The following is a 21,064-nucleotide window of genomic DNA, read 5'->3' as shown; positions in this document are numbered from 1 at the left end:
TCCTCATCTAATCTGCTCCAGATTTGTTTAGAGCTTTCACATTTAATAAACAAGTGGTCAAAATCCCCTACCTCCCCACAAAAGACACAAGCTGGATCAATCCCAAGACCCCCAACTATAAGATTATTTTTTGTGAGAAGTCTATTATTTAATAAAAGATAAAAAAATTTAATTTTTGGGGAGAGAATGAGTTTCCAAAAATTTATTTGATAGTTGGTTGTAAGACACTCACCCAAGGTTCAAAATATCGATACGCCGGTATAGGCATATCAGACGAATCAATACTCCTTTTGGTGGATTTTTTTTTGCCAACAGGTTCAAGGGAGCCAGTTTAGGTCTTCGCCACACCCTGAACCAGTCAGACCACCAATACACCTACTGTAGGGGCATATCGGTGGGGTGCTGGAACGATACGTATGGGGAATCAAACCATATTAGGAGCTTACCTAGTTCAGGGTAAACAGGCCTTAAACCGACCCCTCTGAAGCAGGTTGAAAAGAAAAAACTAAAAAAAATGAGGGAGCAACAAACGATAGTCCAATACGCCCCTCCTTGCACCGCACAAATTCCATCAAATATCAAAACCTAGATCATTTCAACTCTCCCTGATATTTGCATTTTGCATGAATGATTGAATCTTACCATTGGTTTCATTCCGTAACAAAGTTAAATGAAAAAGCTGTTCTTCCTTTTATTCCTCTTTTCAGCTTTCAGTGTTACTATTGACTACATAGTTTTAAGAAGAATCAATGGGGTTCAACCGTTCAAGGACAAGAACAGTGAACCTACACTTTTAACAAGGAGATCAAGAAATTAAACTTTTAACAACGCCACAAGTTGACAGAATCCCAAACTTGGGACCCAAGTTCGAAATTCAATCCCTTTGTTGTTGTTTTTTCACTTTTTTCAGCTTCAGTTTATTATGAGCTGCATACTTTTTTCATTAATTGATAGAGAAGAACAATGGTTCAAGGACAGAAGTGAAATAAAACTTCAACAATGCCACAAGTTGACAGAACCCCCCAAACTTGGGCCTCGAGTTCGAAATTCAATCCCTTAAGGCTCCATCAGGGTACCGTAAAACTATAGCAACATAGATAGCTATTAGCAACTCCAATTATGACTAGCACCGGCAACCAGTTTCATATCCTACTATGGTACAAAATATGTGGCAACTTCCATTCCACTCGTAAAGTAGCCATTAATAGGAAAGCATGAAACGAATGATCCCTTGTCATTGCAGACATCTAACATTCTCGGGAAGCTGAGCGTTGTTCCTACAAACTCCGGTAGTCTATCACAGTGACCTCATCTTCTGGGGCATCCAAGTCCTGATAACTGCATCCAATTGAATGCAAATGTCAGTCACACATTGTAAAGTGAAGTTTGAATCTAGCATAATGCTAACATGTAATGTATGAGAGCATGGCCAATCGAGAGGTTCATTTGGCATTAGTTCGTATTTTTTTGCCAAAACTAACGGTGATTATTGAACCTCCAACACTGGTCGCAGCAGATACAAACTCTACCAATGCAAGTGGCAGACAAAAAACTTTACTTGTTACAAATATGTATAAAAGCAAATGCATATGTCACCAACATGAAAGAAGCCCTTGCATGTGTGTTTCAACGACCACCATATAGAACTTATTTACCCAACAACAACAACAACAAAAATTGTCATATACCCATGAAACTTCATAAACAAAGTAAGAAATTATGACCAAACATCCATAAGCAATATAACACTAGATGTTTTGCTATATGCCAAGACAAGAATGAATCATGACCAAAAATCTCAAACTTTTTAAAAGCTACAGTTAGGCCCAACCTAGCTGTTACATTTAAGTCTGGATAGTATAGACTCTGATCTTTTTAACACAACAAGCAAGGCAATAAATGAGGTTTCCATGCCTAGGTATGTGATGGAGATCATCCCTTTAAACATAGCTATATCAGATGCTTCTAGGAGTGGGGCAAATGGTTTACAAAACCAATGTACTGTAAATGTCCTAGCCAAAAGTTATAGTGTGAAGGATAGACAGATCCTAAGGCTGCGTTTGGAAACGATGCACATAAGTGTGAATTTCATTCAATGCAGCAAGGGGATGAGAAATCAAGTTGGGACGTAAAATGGGAGGACGGCAAAATTTGCAATGTAGTTGTGGCAATTGAAAGGAAGAAGCTGGAAAGTGCTACCAAATAGAGTGGAAAGTAGGATGAGGGTAGAGCTTCACCAAAGAGAAAACCTAGGGCAAAGAGGAAAAGTTTGTCTGTATGTGATGTGTCTAGAAGGGGGTGAGGCTTGCTGAAACTTGAAAGTCAACAGAAAGTCAGTTTGATTTGGTTACTAGTTTTGGCAGCTTCCTATTTTTTTTGGTAATAAAAGAAAATTTTATTAAAATAAAAAAGAGAGTACAGAGGAAGGTGACCAGCAGGCACCTGAGAAAAAAGAACTACATCTCCAAAAAGGCCAAGACCACCCACCAAAACTCAAAACAACCCACCATATGACAAAAAAACCAAACCCAAAAAACACCACCACTAAGCAAAAGCAAGACATAAAATTGTACAACAATAGAACAAAAAAGGTCCCTCTCTCCATAAGCTTAATTAGAGACCTTTTTGCTTCTGTTAAAAGCTTCTTTGACTTTCTCACCTTCTTTGCATGACCGATTCCAAACCCCCTTTCAGTCTTGCAAACACTTTTTAGACATGGACTATTTGATGAGTTCTCCCTCTGTTGAATCTTCTAATAGCATTAGGTTTCTTCTTCAAGACCCTCAGTGCCTTTTGACCATCATTAATTATTTATTTCATTACAGTTCCAACACCACATTTCTCTCAAAAAACGGATCGCCTGCCAGCTCTCCTCTCCTCTACAACCCACTCCATCTCCTTTAATCAGATCTAACTTTTTTTTATCAAACTGTGATCTTGAGTTGGCATCATTCTCTTCGGCACCCAAGTGAAGATCTCATTTATTCTGCAAAGGTATTGGATGTCTTTCTTGCAAATCTTTAGACATTTTCTTAGCAAAATCCTCCCCTCCAAGCATATTTGTCAAGGCAACACCTAAGCGGGCGCCTAGGTGTGTAGGCACTTTTTGGGTCTCGCCTCGCCCAAATGCCATATGATATATATTATATATAACCTATTGTAAGCTTTGTATATTTAATAATTTTTTATATTCTAAGTATATAATATAAATATAGACTTGATGCATTGAATCATTATTTTTATTTATTTCATAAGATAATAAGTTTTTTATTAATTTCTTATCTCATCAAGGACCTCAAGGTTTCTGATAAATAATATTTGAAGATGAATTTGAGAGGTATGATAGAAGGTATGCTTTTCGTTCTTCTTTCTGGAGAAAAAACATCTTCATTTTTCGTTTTGGAACAAACAGGGGCTACGCCAATTTTCTTTTTATTTTTCTGAACAAAAATAGAGGTTCCGCCCCTCCTCCTTTCTCTTCCACTTCTTTGTGGAACAAAAATATCAGTGGACTAGAACACTTTTTCTTTTTCTTAAAACAAAAACACTCCTTCTGGAACAAAAAAACAGGGATCTGCCCCTTTGTTTTCTTTTTCTGGAAAAAAAGATTCATCTTCATCGTTTTTTGAACTAAAACAGGGGTGTCTTGTCCATGATTTGTGAGGTTTTTATTTCATGTTTTCTTTCTTCTAATACAAGAAAATAGGGGCTCTTTCATCTGTTACTTCTATTGCAATGGAGAAAATAGGGGTGCATCCCCCTTTTTTCTTTTTCTTTTTTTGACATTAAGTGATGCCTAGGCGACCAGGCGACAAAGCGTTCTCCTGTCGCCTAGGTTCGCCTTGGTGCCTTGAAAACTATGCCTCCAAGAATAAGTAGCCTCAATGCTTTACTTACTTCCACTTTGGTTTCCACCACCTTTTCCAGATTGACTGTCACCACAATTCTCTCCCCTCTCTCTCTTAAACTCCCCACTTTCTTCCCATTCCATTTTTTATGTGCTACTGGAGTTTCAGGAGTTTTCTGGGCTATAGGTTGGTTGCAATGGCATTTCATCTGAACTGTTCACCTAAAAAAGTTTGGATAATGGTCCAATATCGCTCAAGTGATAGATTGACTGACCAAGAGGGTGTTTGGTGTCATTGTTGTTTCTACCTGAAATGTTTTGTGTTAATCAATACAAATTGGTGAGAGATATGAGTTGTCCATCACATATTACAGTTACTTCAGCTAAACCAATTAAACTTCACCCCCCCTCCCCCCGGAACAAGAAGCATCAATTTAGTATTTCTATAAACAGCCTCCTACAACAGCATTTTTAAGGTATGCCTGTTTAACTATAAACAGCCACAAAAAACTTGAATGCTAATTTGTATTGCTCAATCCAAAACATTTCAGGTAGGAACAACAATGGTTCCAAACACCCTCCAAGTCATCCAATTATAATGGGGTCCACCAATAAGTCTACACTATGGATGACCAAGAAGTGGAAACAACTAGGAACTAAGAAAACGATGCCCAGAGTCTAACTCATTTAAGAAATAATAAAGTACTAATTTCATAAAATTAACAATGGCATTATCGACTTAAAAAAAAACAGTATAAAATAATAAAACATTGATGGTAGTTGTGGTGGTGATGACACACAAATCAAGAACAGAACTATCCGGTAACACCAAGTTAAAATAATATTTTTATTAACATGTAAATGTAATAGACATGATCAATTACCTTCGTATGCGTCGAGGATCTTGTCGAAAAGCCGGAGAAACAGCAAGTAACGGGCCTGGACCACCAATTTGAGGGCCAGGCCGCCCTTTCCTACCACTGCCTTCATAAGGAGATGCCCCCCCCTGCTCTCTCAACATCCGCATAGCAACTTCAGGTGGGGCTGGAACAAAAGGTCCTAGAGGGCTGGCAATAATTTCCCAAACATGGTAAGGTTTAAAAGAAATGGTGAACAAGATATGAGATGAATAACTACACTCCATAAACAGAAACAAATAGAAACCAAAAAGCAAACCTACCCAGCACCCGGAACAGGCATTAATACTGGAGGAGGAGGGGGCATATCTGAGGGAAATGGTGGTGCAGTACGCATGCCTTGTGCACCAAAGGTATCAAACATTGGCTCATCAGGGTTTCCCCCTTCCATTCCACCAGTAGACTGGAAATCACGAGATGGTGAATTTTCAGATCTATCATATCTTTCATCATCACCTCTGTCTTCCCTGTCATGCTCCCTCCGGCTTCCCCGATCATCTCTGAATCGGTTATCTGAACCAGTTCTACGCCTCTGCGGCTTGTCCTTCTACCACAACAGGAATTGGATTGTCAGTTAAGGCAAATGAAAAATGTCATGACATCTTCTAGCTGAATCTAACAAAATAATAGTGATACAAGAACAGAAACCAATAATATAAAGCATAGATACATGACAGCAAAGGCAAATCAAAGGAGCCAACAAATAATCACCACCAATTCAGAATAAGTTGGTTGTCTTGGGACTGCATTGGCCTGTCCTAGACAAAGATTTAACTGCCACCCTTGAAAAACATTCGACAAAGAAGTGTAAACTGCAATTATTGAGATGGATGCTTATAAAGCACCAAGTCCATATGGTTTCACAATTGCCTACTTTCAAAAATGTTTGAATATTATGAAATCCGGACTAGTGGGAGATTTTAAGGAATTTCATGAGAGGGGTATCGTAGTTATTAGAGCCAATGCTATTTTATATCACTTATTCCCAAGTTCCCACTTGCTTCTTGACCCCAGGATTTTATACCCATCAGCCTAATAAAGTCTATAAATTATAGCAAATGTCTTACCACTAAGATTGAAGCATGTGCTACCCCTCTCATGAAATTCCTTAGTTATTGGAGGAGTGCCGTAGTTATTGGAGACAATTGTACTTTTATATCACTTAACATAAAAGGATTGATTTGGAAAGGATTGATTTGGCCTATTTTCCAAATCAATCCTTGTATTGGCTCTCAAAGAGAGCCAATGCTTCTTTTATATCACTTAACATTCCAACTTATGATCTTCATTATCTTGTATTTTAAAGGATCCCTTAAATACCAATCTATCTCAACTCTCAAGTCCCTTCTGCCTTCTACTTCTCCATTTCTGTCACAAGTAGCATTGGAGGTTTTCAACTTCAGTTTTCCTCTTTATACTACTTTTGACTCCCCCTTTTTGGCTTCCAGGCATAACTCTAGCTTTCTTTGGACTCTTATTTCCTTTGGAATTATCCATATTCTCAGGTTGCAATCCTAATTTCATTTAAACTTCCTTAATTGCTCCTCAGTTCAAATTCCAACTTGATCTGGATTATTTTCTGGTTCCTCATTACCAACTCCCAATCCCCCAAACTTTTCCCCATCTTCATCTCCCAACACCAACACCCCAAATCTTTCCATCACTACTCAAGATGTATTCCCCATATTCTTCTACTTTGGTTGGCCTTGTTTATGTCCCCACTAAAGCAAACTAAGCATGATCTTGTTCAGCCATTTTCTTGTTAATAAAATAAGGCTTTTAGTTACCAACCAAAAAAGAAATAATAAGTATACAAAGATAATCACAATGAAATAGCATCATAAACAACCTTCAATCATAATCAGCAACATTTTCTTGCAGATCATACACATAGAATAAGACCTCTTTGTTGTCAATTATAAACAAGAAGAGAGACATACACAAGCAATAAGAATAGATCTGACAAACACAAAAAAAAAGGAAATTCCAATGAGAAAATCAAAGGATAGAGCACAATCTCCTTCATGAACAACAGCTAGCACAATCTCCTTTCTGAACATACATACCTTCTAACAAGATTAAATGAATCATGAGTATCTTGGTTTCAGTTTATATTAACCATCCAAAAGCGCAAAATAGCAAGGGATTAAAGAAATCAAACCATAAAAGATCACTCTAAAGAAAGGCCAGCATGGGGAAAGAACGAGAACAAAAAGGAGCATTAGGACATTGATCGCATGCCCCAAATTTTACATTATATACTGTTCCATTTTGGGAATCAAAGAGATTCAGCTCAAGAGTTCAAGAAAAAAACTAGAGTCTAAAGATAAATCGCACATCCAAAAGTATAGGTTATCACATGTATTTAATGTGTGTGTGCATGCATGCATTATAGGTACAAAGAACCATACCGGAAGAGGTTGCTGCATGACAGGTGTCCCACCAGGTGCATCGGGATCACTGCAAAAAGTAATAATATATTAACCATTGTATCATAGAAATGACCATATGCACAGACATTGATAAAAAGAAAAAGAAAAGCTGTTAAGCCCTTACTTCATGTAATTTTGGAAATATAAATCTTCACGCACTTTTGAAGTTAGCTCCATAACCAGGTCTGGATGTTTCAACCTCAGATGCTTATGAACAAATTCAGCAGCATGGAAGAGCTTTGTGCAACCCTTGGCTCCACAACCATACTTCCACCCATACTTTTCATCTCTTATCTTCCTGACATATGGATCTAAAGCTTCAACAGCAGCTGCATCAATCTTCTCCTTGGCAGTCATTATTTCCAAAGGATCTTGACTCCTCAATCTCCCTTGCCAAAATGAGTCAAGTTTCTTCTCCCAATCAGATGCATTTGTATTTGTTTCATCATAGCTCTTGCCCTCTGCCCTCACATGCCGAAGACCCTTGGCATCATTTGTCTCAATCATGCCATAGTAATCCACACCATGGATTCGCCAGAGGTAAGTAATAAGTGTGTCTAATAACTCAATCCCCTCAAGGCCCTTTACAGAGGTTAAACCCCGCACAATTATAATTGGCCCTCCATGGGATTTCTCACCATCCATTTTATCATGATCACTGCTTCCAAGAATGTTTTCCTCAATCCCTTTTTCTGTGTCAAGCTTACGAACAAGAGCCTGTGCTTGTTCAATATCAACTTGAATTCGTCTAGGTTCAGAACTGATTGGGTGAGCCTTAGGAGCAGCTGAAAGAAGATCATTTTCTTTAACCGGTCCCCTACCATGTCTTCTTCTTTTGCCACCACCATCTGCTTCATCTTCAGAGTTGGGATCACTAGCTTGACCTGATTTGTTTGATGATAAGGCATTGATGCCAGGTCCTCTGAATATTTTATTAAAAACAAGGAAATGGAGTCAACAGAATGACTTGGATGCTTAACCAAAGCAAGGAAAAAACAAGGACCAAACTTACAGGTCCAATGTTCCACTTTGTAGGTCTAGCAAAAAGTCCTTTGAAATTTTTCGAGCATTTTCATTCCTCCTATAAAGAAAATGTAACAGAAACAAAACAAGAAAATTTAATTCGACTACATACATATGTATGTATACAAGAAAGAATTGGTTCTCCATAAAATTTTTATTCATAACTAGCAGTACTTGGTATTTCAAAACAGGAAACAGCTTAGGAACTCAAAAAATTTCATTTACTGGCTCAAGAACTTTTACCATTTTAGGCTCATTGTCAGTTATTATATTAAACACAAAATAAGTAGAGCAAACCTTTCAATGACTGACAGCAAATTTGTTGGATGATACTTGTCTCTCAGCCTATGTCCATAAGAAAATCCAATTAGGAAGATGGAAATTAGGAAAGACATGGAGGAAAATACAAAATGGAACTGTTAAACTAACAATACCATTCCTCATCTTTATGTGCATCAAAAAATGTACGCTTCTGGGTCGAAATATACTCTGATCTATACTCTTGATACCTATATTATGAAAGACATATCAGCAGAACATGTTAACATATTAGTCATGTCCAACTATAGCATTCAGGAATCAGTACTCCTTTGACAATATTAGGTACCTGCGTTCAGCTTCAGCTGGTAGTATATCATCTTCAAGCTCTTGAATGAATTGCTTATAAGTCATCAAGCCTTCTCTGAAACAATTTACACCATGTAATATTACAATAGTGTTATGGGAAAATAACTCTAGGAAAGCAAGTACCATGGAATAAATGAAATGAAGAAAGAACAAGATGAAAAGAAAATAGCAAAATACGAAAAGGGTGGGAAAAGATATCCTTAAAAGGAATATACTAAAAGGGCAAGTTAATGCCCTGAAAATAATTGAACATTTTTGGTTTCTACTGCAGAAAATGTCACCATGTGAAGAGAAAATCAAAAGAGGTACTCTGAAGCAAAAGAAGTAGGTAAAAAGAGGTGTCTAAATAGTTGGATTTTTTTCTTAAAGTAAATTATGATGTTATACAAATTCCATATAATCTTTAAGAGTTTAAGTAGGATGTAGGAGAAATGTACTATAGCTTCTTTCTGATTATATCATTCGCCCTTACTATTTTCTACACATTCAAATTTCCCCCTGCCAGTCTGCCCTGGTACACCACACGGTAGGCTTTCCCATGTGACCCCTTGCCCAAGCTTAAGAGACTGAATACTATTTGCTGCTGTAGACATCCACCAAAAATAGCAGTATAGGCTGATGGGCCAATGTGCTGCTCTTACCAAAAACCTTAAGGTCCAAGGCATTTCTTCCCTAGATCAAATCTAGTTTATGACAACTTGAAAGTCCACTTCTACTAATTCAGGACTTCAAGTATTATTAAGTATTAATTGAAATCAAACAAATTAGTGTACACTACAACTCCCACAGAAAATTTGGGTAAATGGCGGAAAAGAAGGGTATAACCAAAAAGGAAACACGCTCAAAGGAGGAAATAAAAATATAGGCATTGACAAAAACTAACCCTTTTATATATCTATACTACTTTAAAAAGTACGAATAGGCTCAAGAATAATTAGTTATTGATATTAAATAAGTTGAAAAGATTTAATGTTAAGATAATCAATGAATTCAATTATCTCTCATTAAATACAACATTTAAGGCATTAATTTACATTCACCTTCATTGAATCATATATTTAAGGCTTCTTTGTTTCTTCTCATCATTAAATTCTAAAATTAAATACATACATTATAAATTAATAATTTCAATAACATTAAACTTATACTTTTAAAATCTACCTGGAAAAAGTGGTGTATTCATCTATGTGGTGGTAAGAAATTAAACCATTTGGGTCAGATGGGCCAATCCATGTTGCCACAATTAAACAAAAAAAATCCAAAATATATAAAATGCAAAAAAGTATGGAAATTAAAAAATGGGAATGTTTTTAGCATCATATATTTGACATATTAAACAATAATAAAAATGATAAACAATGTTTTAAAAACCGACACAGAGGCCAACCCGCTTTTGCCTTCAGGTCATAGGTCACCAGTTCAACTGTCAATGTCAAACGAGCCAAACCGCTCTGTGTCAACACCATGTGTGTGTGTAAAAATACATATTTTATCTATAAATAGTATATTTATGATTTACATATATCATAGTTATGCTTTACTTATATTACATATAATATATGTATTATGTTATATTTATTTATGCTTTTTAATTCCGTTTTAAATTTAAATTTTTATTTCTAAAAAATATTAAAAACTACAATTTGGGGAGGCAAGGCGCATAAATGCCTTGGGACGTATAGGTCTTGAAAAGTTACTCGAAATTTAATTTAAAAAAAAAAGAGAGAGAGAGAGAGATAACCCCAATCGAACATCAAAGTGCAAAGTTATGGCTTCCAAAAGTTTGCACATAATTAAGTGTGCAACATGCGACTTGGTTACTGGGTCGAACGGGTCAATGGTTGAACCACCCAAGTTGGATGGTTTTTAACCAAAAGAGGGAGTTTCAACAAAACCAAATATAGAATCAAGGCCGAGTGACAGTTCAAGCAGTTCATTTGGCCAAGTCATCAACAAATTGAAAACATTGATGGTAAATAAGAAAATGTTTTTATTAATGATGGAAATGAAATGTAATATTCAAAACCAATTGGAAGTAAAACTATTTTCCAATTATCTCTCATTAAATCTCATATCTAAGGTATATTCTCTTATTAAACCCTATATTTAAGACATATTTTTCTCGTCATTAAATTGTACTAATTAAATCCACAACATAAAATTAATTTTAATAATATAAAAATAAATATTTTGAAAAATAATTTGAAAACAAAACCATTTTCTTCTCTCGATGGTGGGTAAGCAATTCAACCATTTAGGGTCAAATCCGTTAATAAATAATGCCATAATTGAATAATAATGATAATTAAAATAAATATAATATATAATACAAAAAAAAATAAAAAGAATTGGGCAAGTCATTAATATTGTATATTCATTATAATGAACAAAAATAAGTATGAAATGTAAGAAAGTTTTTTGTAAATGATGAAAATGGAATGCCAAAATTAAAATCAACCTAACAATAAAATGATGTCATATTCAAATAATAACTTTTTTAAAAATAGAAAATACAAAGAATCACAAAAATAAATATTATACATAAGATATAATGTTATATATTTATAAAAAATAAAATATTGGATACATATATAATATTATACATTCATTATATTGAACAAAAATAAATATTATACATAAGATATAATCTTATCAATAGAAATGTAATACAAAATTTAATGTCAACCTAGAAATCAAATTATTTTTCTATTTGAGCCATGGGTTAGTGGTTTGAGTCAAATGGATTAATCGATGATATAATAGTTAAATAATAAATATTTAAAAAAATAATAAAAAAGTACAAGTAATCAAAAGAATATATAAAAAATTAGATATTATGTCAAAACAAAAAATAAGTGTGACAAGTGAAACTTATTTATATAATGTAGATGAAAATAATTGTTAAAAATAAAAACATTTTGGAGCATTTCGAATGTTATATAAGCATCATATTAAATAAAATAATTGTTAAAATAAATATTATTTTTTAAGACAGAAATGGAATACAAAATTTAGTAGTAGTAGTAGTAGTAATAATAATAATAATAATAGCTCTTATTGTAATTTAAAATTTCTACAGGTGCACATTTAGTACAAGTAATTAAGTTTATTTTGAGCCATATTGTTACTTTTATTAATTTTCAATTTCTATCCTAACTATGATATATCTAAAATTCAAGTAATTAATATGAAAAAAAATCATACGTGCAACGCACGTGCTTAATTACTAGTATAAAAAGTATATATAATATAAAGGAATTGATTTTTAAATAGTGGTTTGGTGAAATACTCCAAGTGACCCAGGAATATTCTGGTCCAAGCGCTTCCAAGAGAAACATGTACACAAATGAAAATGTAACATGGGGGAATGTTTTAACTGCATCGACAGAAGCTATGAAATGGAAAGAAAAACGAATGCCAAAGGAAGATACATATGCTATGAGATCTTTCGAGCTAATGAAAAGCAGATGGCATGTATATCTGAAAAGTGGGGTTTGAAAGGGTGGTTGACTTTACCAAAGGTGAACACATGAATTGTAGGAGATCCAGGAGGAATGGACTCTGGAACAAAAGATACCAAACTTAAAAGATAGTCCACAAAAAAGGTGGACCATCAAACACCGCCCACATCAATAGCTAATTAAGTGCTTTTGATGGTTATGGTTGAGAATGTAAGAACATAAGGTTTTGGTCCTAACAGTATATAGGTTTTTTTTTATGAATCTAACAGTATATAGGTAATTGAACAATTTTTTTCTCTCAAAAAAACAGTATTATAGGTAATTGAATAATTGGAGGTCAATTGTAGAGAAAATCATTGGTCATTTGGTGTTGCCACCAAACCTTCAAATTAAGAAGTTTAAAGCTAACAAGGTATGCTTATCCTCACTTCGAGCATAGACATTAACAGCAAAGTATCTTAGTTCAAAGATAACCTAGTATATGCAAAAAAACTAGTATATGGTGACAAATCTGTTGGAGAGAAGAAACCCTTTGAACCAAATGGGATCATAATCTTTGGGTTACCATTTAATTTGCTCGAGTCATCAAGCAAATTGGCAAACTCTGTGGTAGATTTGTTGAAATAACCGATAAGACAACCTTTTGTACACTGGTGTATGCCTTTGTGCACCTGAGGTTCAGCTTTTAAAAAAAATGGGAAAGGATTGGCAAAGGGGAGAATCTCCACACAAATGATCCTCCCAAATTATAACCCAAGTTTGAGACCAGGAGTAATACTTGATCAATGTTTTAAAAGACGGAGGTGTGATGCGATGTGTTCCACTACCTAGAGGCGTGAGGCGTAGTTCAAAACGCAAGAGGCGTAAGCCTCCTTAAGAGGAGAGGGATTAAGAGGAGGATGAAGAGGAAGGAGGCATCTCATTTTTTCTTTATTTTTAATAAAAGTCTTTTATATTAAGAAGAATAAAGATGCATAACATTAGTTGAAAGGGGGGTCTTGTCGTCGCGGAGGCAAGCAAGCGAAGCAAGCAAAAAAAACAAATTGGGCTGCATCAAAAAGGAGGTGGAGATCTAGGGGGTGAAGCCTCCAACCGAAGGGGCAAGGGGAAACCACTTTCTTTCCCCTCATCTTTTCTTTCCTTTTCTCTTTTTTTCTTCTCTTTCTTTTTCTTTCCCTTCCCTTTCTTTTTCTTTCCTTTCCTTTTTCTCTTTTTTCTTTTTCTTGTCTTTTTATATGTGCATGCGCCTCATCAAAAAAGCACAAGAGGCATACACCTCAGAGGTGTCAGCGCTTCTGGCATACACCTTAGGGCGTTTTGGGAGCGCCTCGCCTAGAGGTGCCTCCAGGCGTACACCTCCCACGCTTTTTAAAACACTATACCTGATATGTTGGGAGAAAATAAGTAGTGCCATAGCTGGTTTCAAAGGACTTCAAGAGTGTTATTTCTATTTACAAATGAACTCCACCCTTTGGAGTCCATGCCAAATTTCTCAAACCCAGAAATTCTCCACCATTAGACCTAGGAACTTTTCTAACCCTAACTTCACATCCCAAGAGACCTATATAATCCCTTCAAAAAATCCCTAAGATATTGATATTACAATAGTTGCATCATATAATTCCGCACCACATTTTCAACAGCTTAACCAGGAGTAAGGTTCCTAGAGCTCCTATTGGGGTTAGCTAGTTAATTTTCTTAACACCAGTCTCCAGTTTGTATGCTCCTTAGTGCGTGCTCCTTACATATAGCCTTTATGGGTTATCCTTTGGTCCTTCCTTGGATGAATAACTCCGTGTTCTCCTTTACATTTTTTTTGAATGATGAATGAGAGTGTTCCCCTTTACTTTCCAATAAATTCCTTTTTCACTCATAAAAATCAGCGTTTTAGTAACAAAAAATGACACAAAATTCAGGATTTGAAATAAAGAATGCAAAATAATTCTAACCTAACATAGACAAATTAAATCACTAACCTTTGTGCATTCCCTGTGTTTGAAGCATCACCATAACCTCCACGACCTGAATCCCAATCTGCAAAAAATACATAATGAAGTATAGTCCGAGCTCAACTGTGACAACAAGAGGAACCTAGGTCAACAGTTCATCTACAAGTTGAAAATTGAAAACCAGTGAATAAATATGCACCTGACAGCTTAAATAGGATGCCACACCCATATTAAGCTCATTGCTTTATAAAGGTATTAGATACAAAAATGTGTGGCAACAGAGTACACATTAATTTCAAAATAAAAAACCCAGAATCTCAATAAAGGCATTTGTTTACATTTTAGGTACTAGAATAGCTTATATAGCTGAAACAAAGATATACATACTTTTTTTATAAGTAAAAGATTCTTTAAAATTTCAATAATCAGTAACGATAAGCAATTGTTACAAGCTTCCCCAATAGAGGCACAAGAAACAAAGATATAACACATGCAGATGTCACCCAGGACTGCTATTTATCGCAAAGAGAACTCTTGACTCTGAAAAGTTTTAGGATTCCAAAGTCAATAATGAAAGTGAAAAGCTTTCATAGCTTAGCCACATTTTTAAGGCGATGCATTAAAAATTTTAGCATTGCCATTGCCAAGTGACTGATTGCATGAAGTCCACAAGCTTTGTTTGAATAAATGAAGCTAAAGATAGCTTCAATCTAATCATGAAAAAGCTCACTAAGGCACCCGTTCTAGCCTTACCTAATTTTGAAGAAGTAATTGAAGTAAATGTAATGCATCTCACATAGGAATTGGGGCTATCTTAAGTCAAAATGGATACCCAATAGCTTTCTTCATTGAGAAGCCGTATGAAGCTAAGAAACACTATTTCACCTATCACATTGATGTTTATGCTATAATACAAGCTTTAAGGTTTTAGCATCACCACCTCATTCACAAGAAGTTTGTACTATTCTAACCACAAAGCTCTTCATTTTCTAAGTATCCAAACAAAGATGAATGCCAGACAAGCTAAGCGGGTTTCCAACTTCAAAGAGTATGCATTTGCAATTCATCACAAGTACTAAGAAAAAAGTAGCCAGTGCACTCGGTCAAAAGATTTGTCTTCTGAAAACTTTATCCTCTAAAATTGGATTTGATCTTTTACCTGAAAAATTATGGGACCAACCCTTACTTTCGTGAGATATGAAAGGTATGCAAATTTGGGCAAAATGATAAATTCAATATTTTAAATGGTTACCTCTTTAAAGGAAACCAACTTTGACTTCCAAAAGGAGTCCCTAAGACTACATGTCATTAAAGAACTACATGATGCCATGATGGAGGAAAAGGTGGCCATTTCGGAAGAGATAAAAACCACTGACAAGGTTTATGAGCATTATCTTTGGCCCAAATTAAACCAGGATTTAGAGTGATTTATTCAATGATCAATTTACCTGAAAACATTCAAAAGGAGAAGTTAAATGATCAATTACCTGAAAACCCACTTTGATAACCACCAGATGATCGATTCATATACCGACCATGAGTCCTTTCATCGGTATATCCAGGTCTGCCCCCACCGGTACCACGATCATATCCCCCAACATAATCATATCCAAACCTGCATAATCATATCCAAACCTGCATATCTTAACAATCGAACAATATCTAAACAACATTTGCATGGACAGCATTTATTCATAAATAACAGAAGCACTGCTTACAAATGCAGAACCACAAAACTTATACAGGACTATTAACAGTCCCAAAAAGACTCTTTTTCACAGATTGACAAATTAACAAATTTAGGAACTGGTGGTCATAGCATATGATCGACTGTCACAGCATCATGAAAGAAAAAAGTTCACACAACAGCATCTTTTCTTTTTCTCTTCATTATGTGTGCACATTGTACACCTTCAATCTTTTTCTTTTTCTTGTGTGTGCTGGCACTTGTATATGTATGTGCTTATGAGATAAGACTGGAAGTAATTACAGAAAGAGGCATTTACAGAAAGAGGCAGGGAACATTAACTTTCACCCCTAAAAAGAAACATGAGACTGCATTCCACTTCTCCCACAAATCATTTGTTTCTTCAGTGATAAGAAATAAATTGCACTGAATCAGCAGTTGCACAAAACCCAATTTACCATAATCTATTTCCGTATATCCCCATATATGGATCCTTGGTACACATGGGCAGCTTTATAAGTCATTCACATAATATTAATACAACAATTATACTTTTACCTTTAAAAAAAATAATAGAATGATTGGAAAGATTCCACAAGAAAAATAGTGACTCTCAAGTTCAGATGAACTACATCTGGATAACTGCAATTATTCAAACATTTGTTTTTTTATAGATATTACTCAAACTATATTATTAGGTTCTGGTGATAAATAAAAGCAGTGTTTTTTTATAGATATTACTAAGCGATTATCAGCTTTAAAACCACATTACAGTAAGAAGACATCCATCAGCTTGGAGAAGCAGAACCTAAATTCATTCACTACCCTCTTATAGATCCCCAAGAGTATGAATACAATTATGCAGAACCTAAAAGCCAGCAAATCCTATCAATTTGCACCTGCCATGCCAATAACCTCTTATTGATTCCCTAATTGCTGAAGTGACAGCACAATGAGAAACAATAAGACATGTAGATATGGTGGCAAGCCATTTATCCCTTGAACAGTGATGTAGTTGTGTAGAAACTAGAATTATGAACTGTCACAATTTGTAGATTAGTAATTTTTAGCACATCATTACATTTGAGTTATTTTCATACTTGAAATCCATTATTGGATTAACAATCCCTTTATCTTATGTCTACAACACTGTTTTTTATTGATAACCAAGCATACATTGCTTAGTTATATAAGAATTATAAATTCATTCTACAACACTGTTTTTTAGTTTAAAAGAAAAAAAAAAGAATCTTCATTAATAAAGTAAACTGTTAGAGTCTAACAGAAAGAGTGATCACTGATGAGAAGAACCCCTGATCTGCCATAAAGAAATGATGTTTTGTTTTGCTCATGTAAGTTGAGAGAGGCATAGAAGAAGAGGTTATCATGGCTTCCCATAAGCCTATTTTTTATGGGTTTTCCCCTAAACCCATTACTTATGGGTTTCCCCTTAACTCATTTTAGAGTTTTTTCTTTATCAATAACCCATTTTAGAGTTTTCTAGACTGAAAATTGGTCAGTTATCATGCCTTTACATCCTTTTACCTTACTTATACAATATCATATAATTTAGCTGCAGTACAACTGAAATTTTTATGAGGCCGGATTTCCTAAAAGCAAAAACCATGCAAACACTCTGCGAGTCCAGCATCCGGTTGCACACAACTTTTGCTTTCAGGAGATCCAGGATCAATCTTTACACCTCTCATACAGACATACCAAGACTGTAAATTCCAGTTCGAATCTCCTAAACAAGAAGCTCTGTCATAAGTTGTATACTAACCAATGAGAATTCATCAAAATTCACAGTGGTGGTTTTGATTGGTAAGACTGTCAGAAGTGAGATATCCGACTATCACAACTACCCTTTCTAACTTATAAGAGTCTGACCAATGAAAGCCAACCCCATGAATTTTTACAAATTCCCATTGGTTAGTTTACAATTTAGCATAAAGGGTTGAGCTTAGGAGATCCAGCGTATGTAAATTCTTACTTATCAGTTATGTGATTTCATGTATATATGAGCTAAGAACCAGCTTCTAGATATCGAGTATCTACATAAACTGAACTATTTCAAACCACACTAGTGCACTACGCACATGCAAATTGCAGCATGGGCTTGTCAGTATGTTCTGTTTGCCAACTCTTTAACCAATATTCTGTTTGTCAAATTATTATGCAAAACACTCATGGTTATCAAAGCATCAAGCGATTATGGGTATCAGTGGACGCCTAGCCACCTAGGTGATAAGAAATTTATAAAATAAAAGGCTGAATTGGTTAGTAAAAAACAAGGGTGGAGCTGTTGTTTTATTTAATGTAAGAAAGCAAGGAAATAGTAAAAACAAAAAACAATAATAAACTCTTTTTACTACTGTTCTTTCTTTTTCCCTTCACAAAACTCTTGGATCTCTTAAATTTCAATAGTAAAACTTTAGATATAAACGATATGCATGGTTAGAATAGAATGTATTTTAGTAAGATGTGGTGACATTAATCATATTATAATAAGACACCCAACTTATGATCATTGTCGCCTAGGCAGGCACCTAACACCTAGATGGGCGCCTAGTAACCTAGGCAACACGGCAACTCCTTGGAAACTTTGCACATAATATTTATGTTCAACCACATGTACTGGAAAAGAACTAGGAAGAGATGAAAAGACCCATCCTTCAAGAACTTAACAGGAGGATATGGATAATATGACAGAGGAGTAACCCATCTATGAGCCTAAACCCCACTGCTGATTGACCTGTATTAGAAGCTTCACACAAGGGAGAGAGAGGGTGGGGAAGCATCATAATGAAATCCTCTAAGTAAAGAGCCCTCTCTACCACCACAAAACATAATATGGTCAATAGGATAGAAGAAAGACCCCTTGTATCTTGGTATCCAAACTATACCTAACCTCTAAATTCAAATTTATTTCTTTAGCATCCACTTGGATAAGAAAGAAGCAAGTATCACAAAAAAAAAAATGTAGAGAAGCACCTCCAAGTTTTTCCCTACAAAAGATCCAGGCCTTGAAAGATGGACAATAACCATGTGGGGGCTTTGCAAAGTTCAACAGCCAGAAAGAAATTCCATTCTACAGGATTTGAGTTTCAGCAAGAAGAGCACATGCCAGCAAGAAGAAATCCGCATATGAAGCACGAAAGCCAAAGACGAATTCCAGGTAAATCACTCCCATTCTTATCCATGCTTCCAAGGTACATACAGATTGTAAATATGACCCTAACAGTGCAGTCTAAGCAACCCTACCAAATTGCACCTGCCAAACCCATAGTCAACCGCTGGTTCTGTCGTCGTTGGTGAAACTCCCCAAAGAACCAAGAATTAATCGATCAATTACAGGAACACACCTATAGAGCTACTTTTTTCCTCTTAACTGTAATCAAATGCCTCTAATTCCCCGTCACTGCAATCCCCCTCGAAATATTAGACCATATAATGCTATCAACATAGCTCCAAGAGACGTAAACCTAAATTCTTTGAGACAAAAGCCTCGAATCGAATAAGAAACTGCCATCGTTCTGAAACACAAATAACAGAATGACAACGAGAATGACAACCACTCACTCACCTTCTATCGTCCGGTCCAAAGCCACCACCCCTAGGGCTTCCACGGCGGCCATCGTAACCACTATCATCTCTCCTTGAGCGCTTGAAAGGCGGTGGTGGAGGAGACCGCCGAGGAGGAGAATGGCGCCTGTCACGATAAGGAGGACTAGGACTATTTCGACGTTTGTAATCCCTATCCCTCTCCTTTGGTGGAGGAGAGCGGTTCCGGTCGTGGTAATCGACGCCACCACGGCGGTTAGGAGGACGATCGATGTCCCTGTCGTCACGTCTCTCCCTAGAATCTCTGTCCCTTCTCCTCGACGGGGGGGGAAGCGGTGGTGGAGGTGGAAGGTCGTCGTCGTCGTTCGATTTCTCTTTCCTCTCGGACTGGCGATCGCGACGGCGATCGATAGATTCGACGGGCATGTTCATCACTTCTGCCATTAATAGAAAATCAAAAACCAGTTGAGGACGAGAAAGCTTGAAACCCTAGGAACCGCGAAGAGTGAACGAATCGGCTCACGGCTGGAACAAAAATTAGCGTTCAATTGGAAAGAGAAAGACTCAAAGAAGCTAGCTACCGTGAAAATGTGAGCAGGCGGAGATGTTTGTTTCGTGCATTTTATCCCTACTTGGAAATATGCACGTGAAATTTAAAACATTAATCTTTAGCAAGGGTGTGTTTGGTATGATTGTGTTGCGTGCCCTTTATTAGGGTTGTCAATGGGTCGGGTCTACTCGATAGAAATAGAACCGAACCAATTATGTTGGTTCTGGTTCTGGTTCAGAGTTCTTTATTATGTCTCCTGATTATTATCGGTTCGGGACCGGTCTTAGCTGTCCCAAACCGATTAAATATCATAACATTTATGATATATTAATGGTATTTTACATAGTATCAATTATAGTAGATGTCTAAAATTGTCCATCTAGTAGAAGTTCTTTAGGCTATATTTGGTTTGAAGGAATATGTAGGAAAAGGAAGGGAAACCAATACAAGGTTTGTAAATGTTTCCCTTATTTTCCCTTTCTTTCCTTACCTTTTCCTTCAAACCAAACATAGTCTTAATGAAATTCTATGCACCCCTAAACCCTTTCGCTTTTCACTATTTCTATTATTCACTATCAGTTCTAAACCCTAAACTATTCTCATCTCATCTGACGCCCGCCACCAAAACCATACACCACTCACAAAACTTTGAGATGTTGCAGTTGTAGGTGATAGGCACAACACCAGATTTGCTTGTTGGGAAGTGTAGTCACGGCATCTATGCAGAGAATGCAATAATATAAAGAATGGTAGCGGCAATTAACCATCAATTAGTGATTTTTCTTCTTCAACCACAACAAGAAATAACCATCTGATCTGAGCTATGGTTTTTTCTTCTTAAACCAGCACTTTGAGTTGTGTTTTATTCCTGTGTGATTTTTTTTTTTTCTTTTGGTACATGGGGATGCTTAACGGCCCAATCGTAGAGGGTTATCATTGCCTCTTTGCCTAAGTTCCTATTTACAACACTACCAAGTATTTTATACATTCAATTTGACTCCAACAGG

At 35.9% G+C, this 21,064-nt stretch overlaps 1 protein-coding gene across 1 annotated transcript; it reads right to left on the bottom strand.

Moving 5' to 3' along the window:
* Positions 1–916: 916 nt before the first annotated feature.
* On the bottom strand, positions 917–20,191 carry SE (C2H2 zinc-finger protein SERRATE (SE)). The gene is made up of 12 exons (XM_088953535.1): positions 19,530–20,191; positions 15,744–15,871; positions 14,284–14,341; positions 8,827–8,901; positions 8,654–8,728; positions 8,517–8,564; positions 8,209–8,277; positions 7,321–8,118; positions 7,176–7,224; positions 5,028–5,311; positions 4,732–4,914; positions 917–1,338 (listed from the first exon to the last, which is right to left on the bottom strand). The coding sequence occupies exons 1-12, from the start codon at positions 19,949–19,951 to the stop codon at positions 1,278–1,280; spliced, it is 2,250 nt and encodes a 749-aa protein (XP_088809661.1). The 5' UTR covers positions 19,952–20,191; the 3' UTR covers positions 917–1,277.
* Between the last annotated feature and the right edge of the window lie 873 nt (positions 20,192–21,064).

This window comes from Nelumbo lutea, chromosome 7 (assembly GCF_056320005.1).
Source record: "Nelumbo lutea isolate HS-2025 chromosome 7, American lotus-T2T, whole genome shotgun sequence".
NCBI lineage: Eukaryota > Viridiplantae > Streptophyta > Magnoliopsida > Proteales > Nelumbonaceae > Nelumbo > Nelumbo lutea.
Note: the sequence above shows the minus strand (reverse complement) of the source record. Positions and strands in the feature narration are given on the sequence as shown.

Excerpts from the sequence above, each read along its gene's own strand:
- SE (XM_088953535.1), bottom strand. The coding sequence starts at position 19,951 with ATGGCAGAAGTGATGAACATGCCCGTCGAATCTATCGATCGCCGTCGC. Across the intron at positions 8,729-8,826 it reads CCAGCTGAAGCTGAACGCAG|GTATCAAGAGTATAGATCAG; the intron begins GTACCTAATATT and ends TTCATAATATAG. Across the intron at positions 8,119-8,208 it reads CAAAGTGGAACATTGGACCT|AGGACCTGGCATCAATGCCT; the intron begins GTAAGTTTGGTC and ends TAAAATATTCAG.